At 43.4% G+C, this 21,121-nt stretch overlaps 2 protein-coding genes across 5 annotated transcripts in view; one reads left to right on the top strand and one right to left on the bottom strand.

The window, feature by feature from the left end:
• mospd1 (motile sperm domain containing 1) overlaps positions 1 to 17,292 on the top strand; it is a 97,617-nt gene extending 80,325 nt beyond the window's left edge. For 2 of the 3 annotated variants that reach the window (XR_009513471.1, XM_059976652.1), the window contains 2 exons: positions 16,651 to 16,750; positions 17,024 to 17,292. Coding sequence is in view for 1 of the 3 variants with exons in the window: in XM_059976652.1 (XP_059832635.1) it covers positions 16,651 to 16,715 (65 nt within the window). In the remaining 2 variants the exon portion in view is untranslated. Of the gene's footprint in view, positions 1 to 16,650; positions 16,751 to 17,023 lie in introns of those variants that run through there. The other variant, XR_009513472.1, reaches the window with a different exon arrangement.
• The window catches only part of pabir2 (PABIR family member 2), a 141,454-nt gene that overhangs the window by 987 nt on the left and 119,346 nt on the right, over positions 1 to 21,121 (bottom strand). The window contains exons 9-10 of one of the 2 annotated variants that reach the window (XM_059976651.1): positions 10,431 to 10,527; positions 4 to 4,719 (exon numbers count right to left, since the gene is read on the bottom strand). In XM_059976651.1, coding sequence (XP_059832634.1) covers positions 4,665 to 4,719; positions 10,431 to 10,527 — 152 coding nt within the window. In that variant the 3' untranslated portion in view covers positions 4 to 4,664. Of the gene's footprint in view, positions 1 to 3; positions 4,720 to 10,430; positions 10,528 to 21,121 lie in introns of those variants that run through there. The other variant, XM_059976649.1, reaches the window with a different exon arrangement.

The raw sequence follows: 21,121 nt of genomic DNA, 5'->3' as shown, positions 1-21,121 counted from the left end.
AAAAAGAATAAAATTATAAACTGTAAAATTACACATTAAAAACAGCTATCCAAAGACCAAAAAACTTTAAACAGCAGGAATACCAGTTATTGAAAGAAATATCCCAGGGATTATCTAACACAGCCCTACAGCCCAACTCAACCTTGCTGAAAAATCGTTTGGCCCAGATCCGTACAGAAGAAATGTGGCAAATTTTTGGGGTTATTTGCAGTGGGTACTGCATAGGTACGTTCCAATGAGACAGGGAAAGGATAGTAGGGTTCAGGAACCGTAGTGTATAAATCCAATCAAGAAGAAAAGCATAGAAAGGGTTCAAAAAACTAGATAATGAAAGAGATATGAAGATTATAAGGCTAACAGGAAGGAGCTTAAGAATGAAATTAGGAGAGCCAGAAGGGGCCATGAGAAGGGCTTGGCAGACAGGATTAAGGAAAACCCCAAGGCATTCTACAAGTATGTGCACAGCAAGAGGATAAAACATGAATGAATAGGACCACATTGAGTGTGACAGTGGAATAGTGTGTATGGAACCGGAGGAGATAGCAGAGGTACTTAATGAATACTTTGCTTCAGTATTCACTATGGAAAAGGATCTTGGAGATTGTAGTGATGACTTGCAGCAGACTGAAAACTTGAGCATGTAGATATTAAGAAAGATGATGTGCTGGAGCCTTTGGAAAGCATCAAGTTGGGTAAGTCACCGGGACCGGATGGGATGTACCCCAGGCTATTCCAGGAAGTGAGGGAAGAGATTGTTGAGCCTCTGGGGATGATCTTTGCATCATCAATGGGGACAGGAGAGGTTCCAGAGGATTGGAGGGTTGCAGATGTTGTACCCTTATACAAGAAAGGGAGTAGAGGTAGCCCAGGAAATTATAGATCTTACCTCAGTGGTTGGTAAGATGATGGAGAAGATTTTGAGGCAGGATTTATGAACATTTGGAGAGGCATAATATGATTAGGAATAGTCAGCATGGCTTTGTCAAAGGCAGATCGTGCCTTACAAGCCTGATTCAATTTTTTGAGGATGTAACTAAACACATTGATGAAGGTAGAGCAGTAGATGTAGTGTATATGGATTTCAGGAAGGCATTTGATAAGGTACCCCATGCAAGTCTTATTGAGAAAGTTAGAAGGCAAGGGGACATTGTTTTGCAGATCCATAACAGGCTTGCTCACAGAAGGCAAAGAGTGGTTGTAGACAGGTCATATTCTGCATGGAGGTTGGTGACCAGTGGTGTGCCTCATGGATCTGTTCTGGGACCCCTACTCTTCATGATTTTTATAAATGACCTGAATGAGGAACTGGAGGGATGGGTTAGTAAATTTGCTGATGACACAAAGGTTTGGGATGTTTTGGATAGTGTGGAGGGCTGTCAGAGGTTGATAGGATGCAAAACTGGGCTGAGAAGTGGCAGATGGAGCTCAACCCAGGTAAGTGTGAGGTGGTTCATTTGGAAGGTCAAATATGATGCCAGAATACAGTATTAATGGTAAGACTCTTGGCATTGTGGAGGATCAGAGGGATCTTGGGGTCCGAGTCCATAGTACACTCAAAGCTGCTATGCAGGTTGACTTTGTGGTTAAGAAGGCATACGGTGCATTGGCCTTCATCAACCGTGGGACTGAGTTTAAAAGGCAAGAGGTAATGTTGCAGCTATGTAGGACCCTGGTCAAGCCCCACTTGGAGTACTGGGCTCAGTTCTGGTCGCCTCACTACAGGAAGGATATGGAAACCATAAAAAGGGGTAGAGGAGATTTACAAGGATGTTGCCTGGATTGGGGAGCATGTCTTAAGAGAATAGATTGAGTGAACTCTGCCTTTTCTCCTTGGAGCAATGGAGGATAAGAGGTGACCTGATAGAGGTGTACAAGATGATGAGATGCATTGATCGTGTAGATAGTCAAAGACTTTTTCCCAGGACCGAGATGGCACAGTTTTAAGGTGCTTGGAAGCAGGTACAGAGGAGATGTCAGGGGTAAGCGTTTCTTTTTAAAACGCAGAGAGTGGTGAGTATGTGGAATGGGCTGCTGGCGACAGTGGTGGAGGCGGATACGATAGGGTCTCTTAAGAGTCTCTTGGATAGGTTCATGGAGTTTAGAAAAACAGAGGGCTATGAGTAACCCTAGGTAATTTCTAAGGTAGGGACATGTTCGGCACAGCTTTGTGGGCCGAAGGGCTTGAATTGTGCTGTAGGTTTTCTACGTTTCTATGAACCCTTAGGAGGCAGTGATCACAATATGATTTGAGTTCAACTTGAAATTTGATAGGGAGAAGGTAAAGTCTGACATAGCAGTATTTCAGTGGAGGAAAGGAAATTACAGTGGTATGAGAGAGGAGGTGGCCAAAGTAAATTGGAACGAGATGCTGTAGGAAAGACAGCAGAGCAGCAATTGTGTGAGTTTCTAGGAAAACTGAGGAAGATGCAGGATAGATGTATTCCAAAAACAAAGACATACTCAAATGGCAAAATAGTACAACCGTGACTTTCATGGTAAGTCAAAACTAATGTAAAAATAATAGAGGGCATACAAAGTGAAAATTAGTGGGAAGATAGAGGATTTGAAGCTTTTAAAAACCTATAGGAAGCAACTAAAATAATCATTAGGAGGGAAAAGATGAAATATGAAAGCAAGCTAGCAAACAATATCAAGGTGGATAGAAGAACCTTTTTCCAAACATATTAAAAAAATAAAAGAGATGAGTGTGGATATTAGGCTGGAGAAATAATAACAGGGGACAAGGAGACGGTATATGAAATAAATGAATATTTTGCATCAGTCTTCGCTGTTGAAGACCTTAGCAGTATGCCAGATGTTGAAGGATGTGAGGAAAGAGAAGTGGGCTCAGTTACTATTACAAGGGAGAAGGTGCTCAAAAAGCTGAAAGACCTAAGGGTATGTCACCTGGATCAGATGAACTGCAGCCTAGGGTTCTGAAAAAGGTAGTGGTAGAGATTGTGGAGGCATTAGTAATGATCTTTCAAATATCACTGGACTCTGGCATGGTGCCAAGCGACTGGAAAATTGCAAATGTTACTCCACTCTTTAAGAGGAAGGCAGCAGAAAGGAAATTACAGACCACTTAGCCTGACCTCAGTAGTTGGGAAGATGCTGGAGTCAATTGTTAAGGATGAGGTTCTGGAGTACTTGGTGATACAGGACGAGCTAGGACAAAATCTGCATGGTTTCCTTAAAGGAAAATCCTGCCTGATGAACCTGTTGGAATTCTTTGAGGAGATTACAAGTAGGATAGATAAAGGGGATGTAGTGGATGTTGTATATTTGGACTTTCAGAAGGCCTTTGACAAGGTGCCACGCATGAGGCTGCTTATCAGGTTAAGAGCCCATGGTATAACAGGAAAGTTATTAACATGGTTAGAGGATTGGCTGATTGGTAGGAGGCAATGAGTGGGAATAAAAGAATCTTTTTCTGTTTGGCTGCCAGTGACTACTGGTGTTCTGCAAGGGTCAGTGTTGGGACCGCTTCTTTTTATGCTGTATATAAATAATTTAATGACAGAATAGAAGGCTTTGTTGCCAAGTTTGCAGATGAGATTAAGAATGGTGGAGGGGCAGGTACTGTTGAGAAAACAGATAGGATGCAGGAGGACTTAGACAGATTAGGAGAATGGGCAAGAAAGTGGCAAATTAAATACAATGTTGGAAAATGCATGGTTGTGTACTTGGTAGTAGAAATAAACGTGCAGACTAAGTCGTGGCTGAAAGAAGATCATAGTTGGGAGTTTGATATTAAATGATATACTTTGAAAGAAGGCATAGGCAGTGGTGTGGCTTTATTGGTAAGAGATGGAATTACATCTTTAGAAAGGTGGTACAAGGTCAGAGAATGTTAAATCTTTGTGAGTGGAGTAAATAAACTGCAAAGGTGAAAAAAAAACATTATGGGAATGAGATAAAGGCCTCCAAACAGTACCCAAGATGTGGGGTTGGGACTACATAGTGAGCTATTTAATCTCCCTCCCTATGCAATCTCAACCCCATAGCACGAATGAAACACAGTGGTGCTAGAAGGCCTGTAAACTCCACAGAATTTTTTCTATTCCTGCATAAACAGGACCTAAAATGTGATCAGATCTTCTGTAAGTCTTAGCCATCCCTCCTTACAAAACTGCTTCAACTCTGGGATATTGGTACACTTCCTCACACGAACTGCTTGCTTCAGGTCCTTCCACAACATTTCTATAAGATTAAGGTGGCCTTTGACTCAGCCATTCCAAAACATGAAAATTTCTTTTTTTTTAAAAACCCATTCTGTTATTGATTTACTCGTCTTTTGGATCATTGCCTTGTTGCATTATCTAATTTCTATTGTCAGATGGCAGACCGTTACCCTGACATTCTTCTGTAAAATGTCTTGATACAATTTTGAATTCATTGTTCCCTCAACAATTACAAGCTGTCCAGGCTCAGAGGCAGCAAAGCTGCCCCAAACCATGATGCTCCTTCCACTATGCTTCACAGTTGGGATGAGATTTTGGAGTTGGTGGGTAGACGCACAACCATGTTTTTCTTAGAGAGCAGTGATTTCCTCCATGGTGTCCTTCCGTGAACACCATTCTTGTTCAGTGACACATGAGCAGCACTTTCACAAGTTCTAGATATTTCTGCAGGACTTCAGCTGTTACTCTTGGGTTCTTTTTTCACTTCAGCACTGCACGTTGTGCTCTTGGTGTGATCTCTGCAGGATGCCCACTCCTAGGGAGAGTAGCAACAGTACTAAGTTCCCTCAATTTGTGAACAATTTCTCTTACTGTTGACTGATGAACACTCGGGACTTTATAAAAGCTTTTGTGGTCTTTTGCAGCTTGATGCATCTCTATAATTCTTCTTCAAAGTCCTCTGAAAGTTGTTTTGGTCAAGGCATAGTGCACGTAAATAGATCTTTCTTGAGAAGAACAGGCTCTGTCAGTAACCTGACAGGGCATCTCTACAACCTACACCTCCAATCTCATCTTATTGACTGGTACACCTGACTCCAAATAGCTTTTGGAAAAGGCATTACCTCAGAGGTTCACAAACTTTTTCCAACAAATACATGTAATATGGATCATTTTATTCAAATAAATGAACAAGTATAATGTTATTTTTTAATTGGGTTCTCTTTATCTAGCTTTGAGACTGTGGAATTCGTTGCCACAGGTGGCTGTGGAGGTCACGTCTTTACATTTATTTAAGACTAAGGTTGATAGATTCTTAATTTGTCGGGGCATGAAGGAATACAGGGAGAAGGTAGGAGATTGGGGCTAAGAAGGAAAATGGATGATGAAATGTCAGAACAGACTCAATGGGCTAAATGGCCTAATTCTGCTCCTATGCCTTATGGAGAAGGAGAGAGAGATTCAGGGACTTCTGAACAAGAGGGCTAACTTAAGTTCCCCCCAACAGTGAATTGTTCCCACAACCTGTCGACTCTCATTCAAGGATTCTTCATCTCATCTCAATATTTATTGATTAATTACTTTTTTTCTTTTTTGTATTTACATAGTTTGTGTCATTTGCACACTGTTGGTGTGGCCTTTCATTGATTCTGCTGTAGATTTTGGATTTATCGAGCGTAATAAGTATCACTGTCTTATATGGTGATGTATATGTAGTTCGATAATAAATTTACCTTGAACTTTGAGGGATCTACACAGATTGGATGTGGAGAGGGAGATTTGGGGCTACACAGAATATATTCGAGAGAGTCAGTAGTGTCTACACAGAGTGGATTGGAAAGGGAGATGGGGGTCTACCCAGAGTGGATTGGGGAGGATCAGTGGGGGTCTACATAGATCCAATGTGGAGAGGGAGATGGGGGTCTACCTCTATTGGGCCTTGTTCCAGGGAAGGTGGGACCTGTTCCGACAGGACAGGTTGCAACTGAACTGGAGGGGGACTAACATCCTTGCAAGAAGGTTTGTTAGTGCTGCTCCGGGGGGTTTAAACTAGATTGTCAGGGGGAGGGGTACCTGAATGTTAGATCAGATAGTGAGGTGGAGGAGGATAAAGGTCATGCGAGATCTGCAAGTATAGTGCATGGAGTAAAGCCAGATCTAATATATAAAGAGGCTTTGAAGAAAGAGAAACAGAATAAAGGGTGTAAAGGTAGAAGGGCTAAACTGCGTGTACTTCAATGCAAGAAGCATCAGGAACAAAGGTGATGAACTGAGAGCTTGGATACATACTTGGAATTATGATGTAGTGGCCATTACAGAGACTTGGCTGACACCAGGGCAGGAATGGATTCTCAATATTCCTGGGTGCTTTAAAAGTGCTTTAAAAGGGATAGAGAAGGAGGAAAAAGGGGAGGAGGGGTGGCATTACTGGTTATGGATATTATTACAACTACAGAAAGGGTGGGTAATGCAGCAGGATGCTCTTTTGAGTCAGTGTGGGTAACAGTCAGGAACAGGAAGGGAGCAGTTACTCTATTGGTAGTATTCTATAGGCCCCCTGGTAGCAGCAGAGATACCGAGGAGCAGATTGGGAGGCAGATTTTGGAAAGGTGCAAAAATAACAGGGCTGTTATCATGGGTGACTTTAACTTCCCTAATATTGATTGGCACCTAATTAGTTCCAAGGGTTTAGATGGGGCAGAGTTTGTCAAGTGCGTCCAGGTCAGATTCCTGTCACAGTATGTTGAAAGGCCAACATACTAGATCTAGTATTAGGTAACAAACCGGGTCAGGTCACACATCTCTCAGTGGGTAAGCATCTGGGGGACAGTGACCACCACTCCCTGGCCTTTAACATTATCATGGAAAAGGACAGAATCAGAGAGGACAGGAAAATTTTTAACTGGGGAAGGGCAAACTATGAGGCTGTAAGGCTAGAACTTGTGGGTATGAATTGGGATAATGTTTTTGCAGGGAAATGTACTATGGACATGTGGTCGATGTTTAGGGATCTCTTGCAGGATGCTAGGGATAAATTTATCCCAGTAAGGAAGATAAAGAATGGTAGGGTGAAGGAACCATGGATGACATGAGGTGAAGAATCTAGTCAGATGGAAGAAGGCAGCATACGTAAGGTTTAGGAAGTAAGGATCAGATCAGTCTATTGAGGAATACAGGGTAGCAAAAAAGGAGCTTAAGAAGGGGCTGAGGAGAGCAAGAAGGGGGCATGAGCAGGCCTTGGCGAGTAGGGTAAAGAAAAACCCCAAGGCATTCTTCAATTATGTGAAGAACAAAAGGTAGACAGGAGTGAAGATAGGACCAATTAGAGATAAAGGTGGGAAGATGTGACTAGTGGTGTCCCACAAGGATCAGTTCTGGGACCTCTACTTTTCATGATTTTTATTAACGACCTGGATGTGGGGTGGGTTGGCAAGTTTGCAGACGACACAAAGGTTGGTGGTGTTGTGGATAGCGTTGAGGATTGTCGAAGATTGCAGAGAAACATTGATAGGATGCAGAAGTGGGCTGAGAAGTGGCAGATGGAGTTCAACCCGGAGAAGTGTGAGGTGGTACACTTTGGAAGGACAAACTCCATGGCAGAGTACAAAGTAAATGGCAGTATACTTGTAAGTGTGGAGGAGCAGAGGGATCTGGGAGGTACATGTCCACAGATCCCTGAAAGTTGCCTCACAGGTAGATAGGGTAGTTAAGGAAGCTTATGGAGTGGTAGCTTTCATAAGTCAAGTGACAGAGTTAAGAATTGCAGGGTAATGATGCAGCTCTATAAAATTCTGGTTAGGCTACACTCGGAGTACTGTGTCCAGTTCTGGTCACCTCACTACAGGAAGGATGTGGAAGCCCTGGAAAGGGTACAGAGGAGATATACCAGGATGCTGTCTGGTTTAGAGAGTATGCATTATGATCAGAGATTAAGGGAGCTAGGGCTTTACTCTTTGGAGAGAAGGAGGATGAGAGGAGACATAATAGAGGTATACAAGATATTAAGAGGAATAGACAGAGTGGACAGGCAGCACCTCTTCCCCAGGACACCACTGCTCAGTACAAGAGGACATGGCTTTAAGGTAAGGGGAGGAAAGTTCAAGGGGGATATTAGAGGAAGGTTTTTTACTCAGAGAGAGGTTGGTGCGTGGAATGCACTGCCTGAGTCTGTGGTGGAAGCAGATACACTAGTGAGATTTAAGAGACTACTATTGTGCAGACCCTTAATCCCTGCCTCCCATATAACCCTCCACCTTAAATTCCTCCATATACCTGTCTAGTAGTCTCTTAAATTTCACTAGCATATCTGCTTCCACCACTGTTCTTTGTTCTACATAGAGGGGATTCGAGAGGGTCAGTGAGGTCTACTCAGTGGATTGGAGAGGGTGATGGGGTCTACTCAGAGTGGATTGGAGAGGGTGACGGGGTCAACACCATGGATTGGAGAAGGTGAAGGGGTCTACGGAGTGGATTGGAGAGGGTGAGAGGGCTTTTAATTTTTCTAATTTAAAGATATAACAAGGTTAGAGGCCTACGAAGCCCAATTTCACATACATGGCCAGGTAACCTGCATGGTCACAGGGAGAATGTACAAACTCCTTTCAGACAGTGGGAATCGAACCCAGATTGCTGATGATGTAATAGCCTACACTAACCAATAAGCTGCTGCGCTGTTCTGAATTTCTTACATATGAATCCCCAGGTTTTCATGTCATTAGAACAAGACAACACCAGCACCTGCAGTTCCTACCTAGACACACACACACCCCGCCCTTGACCGGGAAATATCTCTGCTGCTCCTGCATTGAACCCTGTGACAGATGGCAGACATTCAGGGAGTCGGGGATATACGCCAGCGTTGGCAGCAATGTACACATTGTCTGATCAGATGTGTTTCATCATATGGATCATGTGTACATGTACAGTAATATGTTTATAATCATGCGTGCCTATGTTCGTGCATGTACATGTGCTTGTGAAGGGCTCAGAGTTGTGTCCATGTACAGTCTACACAGATGGTATGAAGTGTTGAACAAACACCAACAGCTAACTGTTATAACCATATAACAATTACAGCACGGAATCAGGCCACCTTGGCCCTTCTAGTCTGTGCTGAACACTTACTCTCATCTAGTCTCACCTACCTGCACTCAGCCCATCACCCTCCATTCCTTTCCTGTCCATATACTTGTCCAATTTTACTTTAAATGACAAAATCGAACCTGTCTCTACCACTTCTACTGGAAGCCCGCTCCACACAGCTACCACTCTCTGAGTAAAGAAGTTCCTCCTCGTGTTACCCCTAAATCTTTGCCCCTTAACTCTCAACTCATGTCCTCTTGTTTGAATCTCCCCTACTCTCATTGGAAAAAGCCAATCCATGTCAACTCTATCCCCCTCATAATTTTAAATACTTTTATCCAGTCCCCCCCTCAACCTTCTACGCTCCAAAGAATAAAGACCTAACTTGTTCAACCTTTCTCTGTAACTTAGGTGCTGAAACCCAGGTAACATTCTAGTAAATCTTCTCTGTAATCTCTCTAGTTTGTTGACATCTTCCCTATAATTCAGTGACCAGAACTGTACACAATACTCCAAATTTGGCCTCACCAATGCCTTGTACAATTTTAACATTACATCCCAACTCCTATACTCAATGCTCTGATTTATAAAGGCCAGCATACCAAAAGTTTTCTTCACCACCCTATCCACATGAGATTCCGCCTTCAGGGAACTATTCCTAGATCACTCTGTTCTACTGCATTCCTCAATGCCCTACCATTTACCACATATGTCCAATTTTGATTAGTCCTACCAAAATGTAGCACCTTACACTTATCAGCATTAAACTCCATCTGCCATCTTTCAGCCCACTCTTCTAACTGGCCAAAATTTGCAAGCTTTGAAAACCTACTTCATTATCCACAACACCACCTATCTTAGTATCATCTGCATACTTACTAATCCAATTTACCATCCCATCATCCAGATCATTAATGTATATGACCAACAACATTGGACCCAGTACAGATCCCTGTGGCACACCACTAGTCACTGGCCTCCAACCTGACAAACAGTTATCCACCACTACTCTCTGACATCCCCATACAGCCACTGTTGAATCCATTTTACTACTTCAATATTAATACCTAACAATTGAACCTTCCAAACTAACCTTCCGTGTGGAACCTTGTCAAAGGCCTTAATGAAGTCCATATAGACAACATCCACTGCTTTACCCTCATCAACTATCCTAGTGACCTCTTCAAAAAATTCAATAAGATTTGTCAAACATGACCTTCCATGCATAAATCCATGTTGATTGTTCCTAATCAGACCGTGTCTATCCAGATAATTATATATACCATCTCTACTGATATCAAGCTTGTTATTGAACCTTTGGATTTCAAAGATCCAGAGAGCAAGGGAGACAGCTGAGCAGAGTTCACTTCTCAACAGCAATGGGAAAATGTCTCTTTAATACAATAAACAGATACTGGAACAGTACCAGTAAAAGGGTATTCTCACCAGGAGTGGTGTTCTGGCGAGTGGGATGTTTCCGATGGCAGCATTGTTGCAGTTCCTTGGAAAAGTCGCTTTGGTTGGCTTTCAGCATCCATCTCACCTGAAATACAGAGAGACCAATCATCAACACTGTGGACAAAACTACCCTACACAATACCTCAGGGAACCTCACCCTCCATCTAAACGCTCAAGTCCTGCAGCCAGAAACCCAGGAAAGCACTCCAGTACTGGCCAACAATCTTCCTGACATGACAGCAGAATGTTCTGTGCCATTAGACCCTATGGTACCAGTGAAGGAGTGAATCCTTGACCCTTCACCCAATATCCGTTGAGGAACAGATCACCTAGTTATCGTCACACTTGAGTTGTGTACAAACGGGTCGCATGGCCATTCTCACAGTGAAAAGAACTGCTTAGGCTTCCACCTTTTTGAAAACTGCTCTAAGGTACAAAAGACTTGCACTTTACATTTTAACGGGCACTAAGGTGGGAAAATTGTAAATAGCACAACTGTATCTGTAGATACCTTGGACACTATGGCAGCAATTACATTTTGACAGGCAGTATACAGTACAAATACTTGAAGACATCCACTAAAATTGACTATGTTTCAGCTTATACTGCTTGTGAGACAACAGTCTTCTTAAATAAAATACTCATCAGGGTTAACTGGAGGGGTGAAAAGTCTTTCCACACACAGTAGCACATGAATACCATTCTCAGCATGCAACGGCTGGGGAATAACACCCACCAGTGGGGGAGTCCAGGCAACATCTGTGACATTCAGTGAATAAATCCCTTACTGCATCCCCTATTATTAATATGGAGCAGCGAAGTGAATACCACGTCTGCAAGAGCAGGACTTGAAACTATATTACCTTGGGGAGTGGCTCACCTCCTGATCCCTCAAAGCAATTTCTACCATGTCAGGACATGAGTCAGGAGGGGGAGGAATATTTTCAAGGCCACAGGATCACTTAAGCTGGGAAAGGCCAAAGAGTGAGTGAGAGATGGTTCTGATTCAGCAGACTGCAAATTAACCAAGAGCAGCAATACAATATTGATAGGGAACTCTGATTGACAATAGACTGGACAAACCAAATTAATATGTTCAATATCAAGGTGAGCCAATGGAACATCTTTGGTTCAGACTGTTGAAAATCCTTTTGGGAAGATGCTACTTCCTTGTGTTGGTACCCAGAACTTTAGATGTTTTAATGCTGTATAACGACATGGGTAGGGAGGTAGGCTGTCTGATTAGTAAATTTGCAGACATCATGGAAGTGACAGATGGTGAAAGCTATCTGAAGACGCAGTCAGACATGGGTCAATTGTAAAACTAGGTGGAACATTTGTAGCTGGAATTTAATCCAGGCAGGTGGCAGGTAATGCATTTTGCAAGATCAAATTCTGGGAGGACACATGGCAAGACCCAAGAAATATTGATATCGAGACCAGAGGGGGGTGTCCCTGAAAAAGTACCTTTTTTTTGGTCTTTCAGCTTTTTGAGCACCTTCTCCCTTGTAATAGTAATTGCACCCACTTCTCTTCCTTCAAACACTACAACATCTGGCACACTGCTAGTGTCTTCCGCAGTGAAGACTGATGCAAAATAATCGTTTAATTCATCAGCCATCTCCTTGACCCAGTTATTATTTCTCCTGTCTCATTTTCTAGCGGGCCTATATCCACTCTTACGTCTCTTATATTTTACATACTTGAAAAAGGTTTTACTATCCACTTTGATATTATTTGCTAGCTTGCTTTTGTATTTCACCTATTCCTTTCTAATAATTCTTTTAGTTGCTCTCTGTAGGTTTTCAAAAACTTCTTAATCCTCTATCTTCCCACTAATTTTTGCTTTGTTGTATGCCCTTTCTTTTGCTTTTACATTACCTTTGACTTCCCTTGTCAGCCACGATTGTACTATTTTACCATTTGAAGTATTTTTTTCATTTTTGGAATATACGTCCTGCAATTTCCTAATTTTCCCCCAGAAACTCACGCCATTGCTGCTCAGCTGTCATCCCTGCCAGCAGCTCCTTCCAATTTACTTTGGCCAACTCCTCTCTCATACCATTGTAATTTCCATACTCACTGAAATAGTGCTACGTCAGACTTTACTTTCTTCCCATCAAGTTTCAACTTGAACTCAATCATATTCTGATCACTGGTTCCAAAGGATTCTTTTACCTTAATCTTCCTACTCGCCTCCAGTTCATTACATAACACCCAATCCAGTATAGCTGATCTCCTTGTAAGCTCAATGACAAACTGCTCTAAAAACCCATCTCATAGGCATTCAACAAACTCACTCTCTTGAGATCCATTATCAATCTGATTTTTCCCAATCAACCTGCATGTTAAAATCTCCCATGACTATCATAACATTGCCCTTTTGACACGCCTTTCTGTTTCCTGTTGTAATCTGTGGTCCACATCCCAGCCACTGTAGGGAGGCCAGTATATAAACTGCCAACAGGGTCCTTTTACCCTTGCAGTTTTTTTAACTCAACCCACAAAGATTCAACACCTTCCAATCCTATGTCACATCGTCCTAATGATTTGATGCCATTCTTTACCAGTAGAGCCACACCAACGCCTTCTGTTTACCTTCCTATCTCTCTGATATTATGTGTAGCTCTCAACTAGAACCATCTTTCAGCCACAATTCAGTGATGGCCACAACATCATACCTGGCAATCTGCAATAGTGCAACAAAATCATCCACCTGGTTTCTTAGACTCCGCGCAATGAAATGCAACACCTTGAGTACTGTATTTGCTAACTTTTTGATCTTGCATCTCTAATGTACTGATACTCACCCTGTTGGCTGTGACTATGTCCTGTCATCTGCCTGCTCTTTCTAAGAGTCTGACTGCACACTATATTTACTTTTTTACCATCCCTCCTATCCTGAATCCCATCACTCCGGTTCCCACCCCTCTGCCAAATTAGCTTAAACCCTCCCCAACAACTCTAACAAACCTGCCCATAATAATACTGGTCCCCCTTGGGTTCAGGTACAACCCGTCACTTTTGAACTGATCATACCTCCCCCAAAAGAGATCCCAATCATCCAAGAATCTGAAGCCTTGCCCCCTACACCAGCATCTCAGTCACACATTTATCTGCCAAATCATCCTGTTTCTACCCTCACTGATGTGTCACACAGGTAGCAATCCAGAAATTTCTACCTGGGAAGTCCTGCTTCTCAGCTTTCTACCTAGCTTTCTAAATCCTCTTTTCAGGTCCTCTTTGCTTTTCCTCCTATGCCATTGTTACATATTGGTACCAAGACATCTGGCTGCTCTCCCTCCCTCTCCAAAACATTGTGGACGTGATCTTAGACGTTCCTGACCCTGGCACCTGGGAGGCAATATACCACCTGGGTGTCCCATTCACATCCACAGAATCTCCTGTCTGCTCCCCTCACTCCTGAGACCCCTATCACTGCCACTCCCTTCTCTCTCTTTCCCTTCTGCACCATGGACCCATGGTCAGTGCCTATAACCCGGTTGCCATGGCACTGCCCCACGGAGACACGGGTGGGCAGGATTGGAAGCAGGTATCTGGTTTTGCCTCCTTCCAGGTGAGGCAACACTTGTGAGTCTGTTGGGATTATCTATTGCATCCGGTGCTCCCAGTGTGGCCTCCTCTACATCGGCGAGAGCCGACGCAGATTGGGGGACCGCTTCGTTGAGCGCCTCTGCTCTGTTTGCCACAACAGACAGGATCTCCCAGTTGCTACCCACTTCAACTCTGCTTCACATTCCCATTCGGGTATGTCCATACATGGCCTCCTCTACTGCCATGATGAGGTCAAACTCAGGGTGGAGGAGCAACATCTCATACACCACCTGGGTAGTCTCCAGCCCCTTGACATGAACACTGAATTCTCCAACTTCTGGTAATTCCCTTCCCCCAACCCAGTTTCACTCTGCCTCCTCCTCTAACCGCCTATCACCTCTCTCATGATTCTGCCTTCTTCTACAACACAGTGCTTTCCCCTTACATTCCTTCTTCACCTTTCCTGCCTATCCCCTCCCCGACCCGTTGATTTTTTCCCTTACTGGTTTTTCACCTGGCACCTACCAGCCGCCTCCTTCCCACCCTCCCCCCACCTTCCTTATAGGGCCCCTGCCCCCTCCCTCCCTCTTCAATCCTGATGAAGGGTCTCGGCCTGAAAAGTTGACTGCTTGTTTCCACGGATGCTGCCAGACTGGCTGAGTTCCCCCAGCTTGTTGTACATGTTCCTTTGACCCCAGCATCTGCAGGGTACTTTGTGTTTAGGTATCTGGTGTGTTTGACTAAGTATAGGAGTTGAAATGTCAGTTTGTAGCTGTACACAATGATCCGACTATACTTAGTGATGTGTACTGTTCTGTTCACCACACTGCAGGATGAATATGGCAGTGACAGAGAACGTGCAGAAGACATTCCAAGACTCACCTGGGCTGGGTTACTGATAGAGGGGTGATCTTTCCCCAGGACAAGGGAGGGGCCACAGGTATAATGGAAACATGAGGGGGAAACTTTCTGCAGAGGATGCTGGGTATCTGGAAGGAACTGACAGAGGAGGTGGAAGACGTAGAAACAATTACCAAATTTAAAAGGCATTTGGACCAGTTCTTGAATGGGAACAACAGAGGCGGATGCAGGTCTAAAGCAGGTAAATAGCATCAATAGCAACATTACGCTTGGCATGAACAAGGAGGCCCATAAGGCTCGATGCTATGCTGTACCAGCTCGTGGCTGGGAGAGCCACATGAGGTATCATCGCGTGGCTGGGAGGTCCATGTGCTGTACCATTGTATAAATCCATGAGAAGAGTTTATAACAGAGCCAGAAAATTGCAAGCTGGAAGATTTCAGCATTTTGTAGAATCATTCAGAAGATAAAACAGGCTCCTTGGCCCATCTTATCACACTGATGATTAAGCATAATTTATACTCACTGTACAGTCCCCTCTTCATAGGAATGATGTATAAACTGTAGAGAAGGTGTAGAGGGGATTTACCAGGAGTTGATGAGGAAAGGTTGAGTGAACCAGAGCTTTTTGGAGCGAAGGAAGATGACAGGTGACTTGATGGAGGTGTACAAGATAAGAGGTTTTCATATAGTGGATAGCCAGAAACATTTTCCCTATGGCAGAAATGGCTAATATAAAGAGGCATAATTTTAAGGTGATTGGAGTGGCTTCTGGTAAGTTGGCGGCATGTTCGAACACAGTGGCCTCTTGGGGGCCAACCAAAGGTGCACTTCTCTTTTTAAATATGTTTTTTATGATTGTAAGACTCTACTGTAATCCAAGAACAACAAGTACAGCAGTTCTACAGCATCAGTGATCTGTTCATTGTTCAGAGAAGGAGAAGCTGGTAGTCGGCTGGAGGAAGGTTCAGAGGAGCCAACCTGGGTGTACACCATCCTGCTGCCTGCTACTCGGAGACATTGGAGTTGGTGGACGGAAGCAGCATGCAGTGTAACTGTAAATGACAGTCTTGGACGTTTCTCTTGTGATCGCAAGACTGTTGGACATTGATAATGTGGAACGCTGCAAGCCTGTTTCCGTCGCTTGGTGGTGAGACAGGTGACGAAGCAGCAACGTGCCTTTGGTTGTAGCGAAGACTCGGCCCCAAGTGGGCTTCCCTGCTGCTGCAGTCTAGATGAGATGTCGCTGGAGGTGGTGTAGCGTGGAATCCGTGCTCATTTGGGAGCTGGCTTCTCCTGTCAGTGCTACCCTTCAGTGTTTGACTGGCAGAATTACAGCAGCTGTATCATCAATTTGCACGGCGCTCGGGGACTAGGAGTATACACGTTTTCTTACGTAATGATGTGTGTATGTTTTTTTTCCTCTCTCGCTATCTTGAATGGATGTTATGTACCTTGGCTCCAAAGAAACACTGTCTCGTTCAACTGTATCCATGTAGAGTCTGAATGATAATTAAACTTGATTTCATTTTGATTCAATATGAAAGGTATGGGGGGGGGGGATGTCAGAGTTCTGCACTCAAAGTTCTACTTAACCCATTTCCTAGCACTTGGATTAGCTGGCTTTACTTTGACAACTTGAGCTCACCTTGGTGCTTAAATGCTGTCACCATCCCTCAAGCATGTTCCAAACCCAACTCTCATTTTAAAAAAGATTCGTATCTCATTGATTCTTTTTACTCCCTGACTTCACTTTATGGCCTCTTGACAATTGATATATTTGTGCTCACAGATCCACATCTTGGCCACTTCCAGTCTGAGGAAATCAAACTCAGCCTATCCTGGCTCAGAACTTAGTGAAGACTGTCCTAGCACTGGATGAAGAAAGCAAGGTGAGAATAAATTAGCAAGACACAAGGATACTGTAAAGACTTTAAGGATTACTGAGGACATTTATCCTTTACAAACAGAAATGTGAAGGTGATGGATAAGCAAATGGCAGAATAATTAAACAAATACATTGTGTAACGCTCTTTAAGGTTTCACTGCTAATGTAATGGGTTTTCTATAGCAGCAGTGTTTGGGTTATGACAAGAGATTACGGGGCTTTGGAATATGCGCCATCCAATTAAAGGTGTGTTGTTTCTTTCTTGTGTATCTGAAAGGAGGTATTTGTGGTCTTTTATCGGCGAGAGACGAAGAGAGAAGACATGAGAGGAGTGAGTTGGTAGACCGCAGGATGCAGTGGACTTAAAGCGAGGGCCTGGGAGTTGTTGACACTTGGAGGAAATCGATGGGGAACTAATGGGCAGAAAACAGCGAGCTCCAAAGTGTACAATAGATTGTTTCATTAAAATGGGACCTTTTTCTTTTTGTTTTCTGTATAAGCCCTATAGCCAACTTAAGAATTATAAAGCTCAATTGTTTAATTGCATATGGTGTACCGTCTGATCTTTCATGGTACTGAGTTGTAACAGGGAAGCACATCACGCAGCATCCATACAAACGAGATTTCATCAATTTGGCGGGGATGGCAACTGTCTTCCCCTAGATTTATGCGGCTCACCGAACCTAGGGGGTTACATTTGTGTAAGACAATAAACTCCTCCAAGAGAATCCAGATCCCCCTGTACATCAAGGTCCAGCTATGTACTTTATCTGTCTTGCTTTGACATCCCACAAGACACACAAGCAGAATTCAGCAATTCAGCCCAGAGTCTCCTCCAACACTCCATCAAGGCTAATCCCAGATCCCACTCAACCCCCGAGGAACATCACTAGTCACTGGCAGACAACCAGAAAAGGCTCCTTTTATTTCCACTCACTCTCCCACTTGTCAGCTGTTCCTCTCTCTATGCCAGTATCCATGCCATAGGGTTTTATCTTGTTAAGCAGACTTATGTGTGGCATCTTATCAAATGCCTTCTGAAAATCTAAATAAATAACATCCATTGCCTCTCTTTTGTCCATCCTGCTTATTACTTTCTCAAAGAACTTTAACAGGTTTGGCAGGCAAGATTTCCCTTTACAGAAACCATGGCTTATTTTACCATTAGTCTCCAAGTACCCTGAAACCTCATCATTAATAATAGACCCCAACACTCTCCCAACCACTGAGGTTAAGCTAACTGCCTATAATTTCCTTTCTTTTGCCCTCCTCCCTTCTGAATGAGTGGAGACACATTTGCCATCTTCCACACCTTTGGGAAATGCCAGAATCAAGTGATTCTTGAAAGATCATGACCAATACATCTGTTATCTATTCAGCAACCTCCCTCAGGTCTTAGGGATATAAGTAGCCCACGTGGTCCAGGTGACATATCCACCTTAGGACCTTTGAGTTTGCCTAGCCTTATTCCTTTGTAATAGCAATGAAACTCATGGACCTTTGGCACACTACTGGTGTCTTCGAAAGTGAAAACTGATGCAAAGTATCCATTAAGTTCATACGCCATTTTCCTTACGTTCATCTGCCAATTCTTCGTCTCCCATTACCACCTCACCAGCATCATTTTCCAGTGGTTCAATGTCAACTCTCACCTCCCTTTTACTCTTTATATAACTGAAAATACTTTTAGTATCCTGTTTTATATTATTGGCTGGATTGCCCTCATATTTCATCTTTTCTCTTCTTACATCAATCATCCAACTTCCCACTCACTTTTGCCCTTTCCTTGGCTTTTATGCAGTCCTCAACTTGCCTTGTCAGCCCTGGTTGCCTATCTCTGCCATAAGAACTACTTCTTCTGTGGAATTTATCTATCCTGCACCTTATGAGCCCAAATGCATCACTTCACCTGTTTGGATTAAACTCCATCTACCATTTCTCCACCCACATTTCTAACCAATCTCTATCCTGTTATACCCTTTGACAACCTTCCTCACTATCTACAGGCTCCACCAGTTTTTGTGCATCTGCAAACTTACTAAAGTTACTGATCCCTGTGGAACACCACTGGTCTCAGACCTCCAGTCAGAAAAGCATCCCTCCACCACTAACATCTACCATTTAACACCAGTCTAACTTACAGTCATCCCACTGACTTCAGCTTCTGGACTGGTGCCCTTTGAGGAACATTATCAAATGTTTTTCTAAAATCCAGGTAGATAACATCCATCGATCAACTTGCTCAAAAATAGTCAGGTGTGAGACATGACCTCCTGGCACAAAGCCATGTTGACTATCCCTAATCTGTCCTTGCTTTTCCAAATGTGATTAAATCTATAAATCATGTCCCTAAGAATCCTCTCCAATAATTTTCTTATCATTAATGCAAGTTGCACTGGCCCATAATTTCCTGGTTTGTCTGTTTCCTTTCTTAGACAGAGAACACTAGCTATTCTTCTGACTTCTGCCATCTCACCTGTGGTTAAAGAGGATACAAAGATTATTTTTCCATTCCTATAGTCAGAAGCTCCCACCAGCTTCAAAAGAACAACAATTACACCAGTGCACAAGAAGAGTAGGGTGAGCTGCCTTAACGACTACCATTCAGTAAAATTCACATCTAAGTGAAGTGCTTTAAGAGTTTGGTTACAGCTGGAATTAACTCCTGACTCAGAAAGGACCTGAATTCACTGCAATATGCCTATTACCACAATGGGTGTACGGCAGAGGCAATCTCATTGGCTCTTCATGCTGTCTTAGATCAAATGGACAATACGAACACCTATGTCAGGAAACTGTTCATTGACTACAGCTCAGCACTTAACACAACTCTACATTTCTGATTGAAAGACTCCCAGAACCTGGGCCTCTGTACTTCCCTCTACAACTGGATCCTCGACTTCCTAAACAGAAGACCACAATCTCTGCAGTTTGGAAATAACATCTCCACATCGCTGATAACACCTCAGGGATATGTGCTGAACCCAATGCTCTACTCTCTCTATACCCATAACTGCGTGGCTAGGCGTAGCTCAAATGCCATCTATACATTTGCTGACAATACAATTGTTGGCAGAATTTCAGGTAGTGATGAAAGGGCATACAGGAGCGAGATATTATCAGCTAGTTGAGTGGTGTCACAGCAACAACCTTGCACTCAATGTCAGTAAGAGCAAAGTACTGATTGTGGACTTCAGAAAAGTTAAGAGTAAGCATTAGTAAGTTCTTGGGTGTCAGTATCTCTGAGAATCTAACCTGAACCCAACATCTTGGAGCTTTGACCAGCAACCATTCAGAGAGACCAGAAGCTTGAGAGGATGTAATTTGTTCAGGTTAGCTGATTGACTGTTAAAGGCAGTGACTCATGGCAGGTTTTTGGAGCTCTGAGCAGCAGCCAATTGCTGTTTGGAATTGTTTAGCAAGAAAAATTGTTAAAAAGGCAGGGGCATGGGAGCAACCATTGTTGGAGTGGACGGAGAGCCTTCAGTCAGAGAAGGCAAAAACAAAAAGCTGTATGTAGCCCTCTCTTTCTTTACATTTGCTCAGTTAGGATAGTAGAGATGGTAGGATAGAAGAATGCTCCTGTTGTGGGATGTGGAAAAGCACGGAGATCTCCAGTGGCCGCAACAAGCTTCTAACAATCTGTGTTAAGGAGATGGAGCTGGAGGAATAATAGAGGACATATAGAGAGATAGTTATACAGGAAAGGTTAAGGTTCCTTTTATCCTCTAACTGTACCTGATGTAGTAAATGGTGGCAGTGTGCTCTTCGTGCCAGATGTCAGAGAACTGGGAGACCCAGAGTCTCCCGGGGAACTATATCTGTGTGAAATGCAAAGGGTCAGCTCCTTGAAGACCGTGTTAGGGAGCTGGAGCAACAGCTGGATGACCTTCAACTTATACAGGAGACTGAGGAGATAATTGATCACAGTTGCAGGGAGGTAGTTATCCCAAAGTTGGCAGGTGATGAGGAGCTACATGACTGTCAGGAGAATAGACAGTTAGATCAGAGCACCCCTGTTGCCATTCCTCTCAATAATAAGTATACCGTTTTGCATATTGTTGTGGGGGATGACCTCCTGGGAAAATGCCATGGTGACCGGTTTACAGGCACTGAGCATGGGTACGTGGGGCAGAAGGGAAAGCAAGAGAAGAAGGGAGCGGTAGTGACAGGGGACTCAATAGTGAGGAGATCAGACAGGAGATTACGTAGACATGAACAGGACACCCCAGTGGTATGTTGTCTCCCAGGTGCCAGGGTCAGGGACATCTCAGACTGCGTCCACAACATTTTGGAAAGGAAAGGGGAGCAACCAGATGTCTTGATACTAATTGGTATTAATGACATAGGAAATGCAAAGAGGTCCTGAAAATTG

This window comes from Hypanus sabinus, chromosome 8 (genome assembly GCF_030144855.1).
Source record: "Hypanus sabinus isolate sHypSab1 chromosome 8, sHypSab1.hap1, whole genome shotgun sequence".
NCBI lineage: Eukaryota > Metazoa > Chordata > Chondrichthyes > Myliobatiformes > Dasyatidae > Hypanus > Hypanus sabinus.
This window is presented reverse-complemented; position numbering and strand designations above follow the sequence as displayed.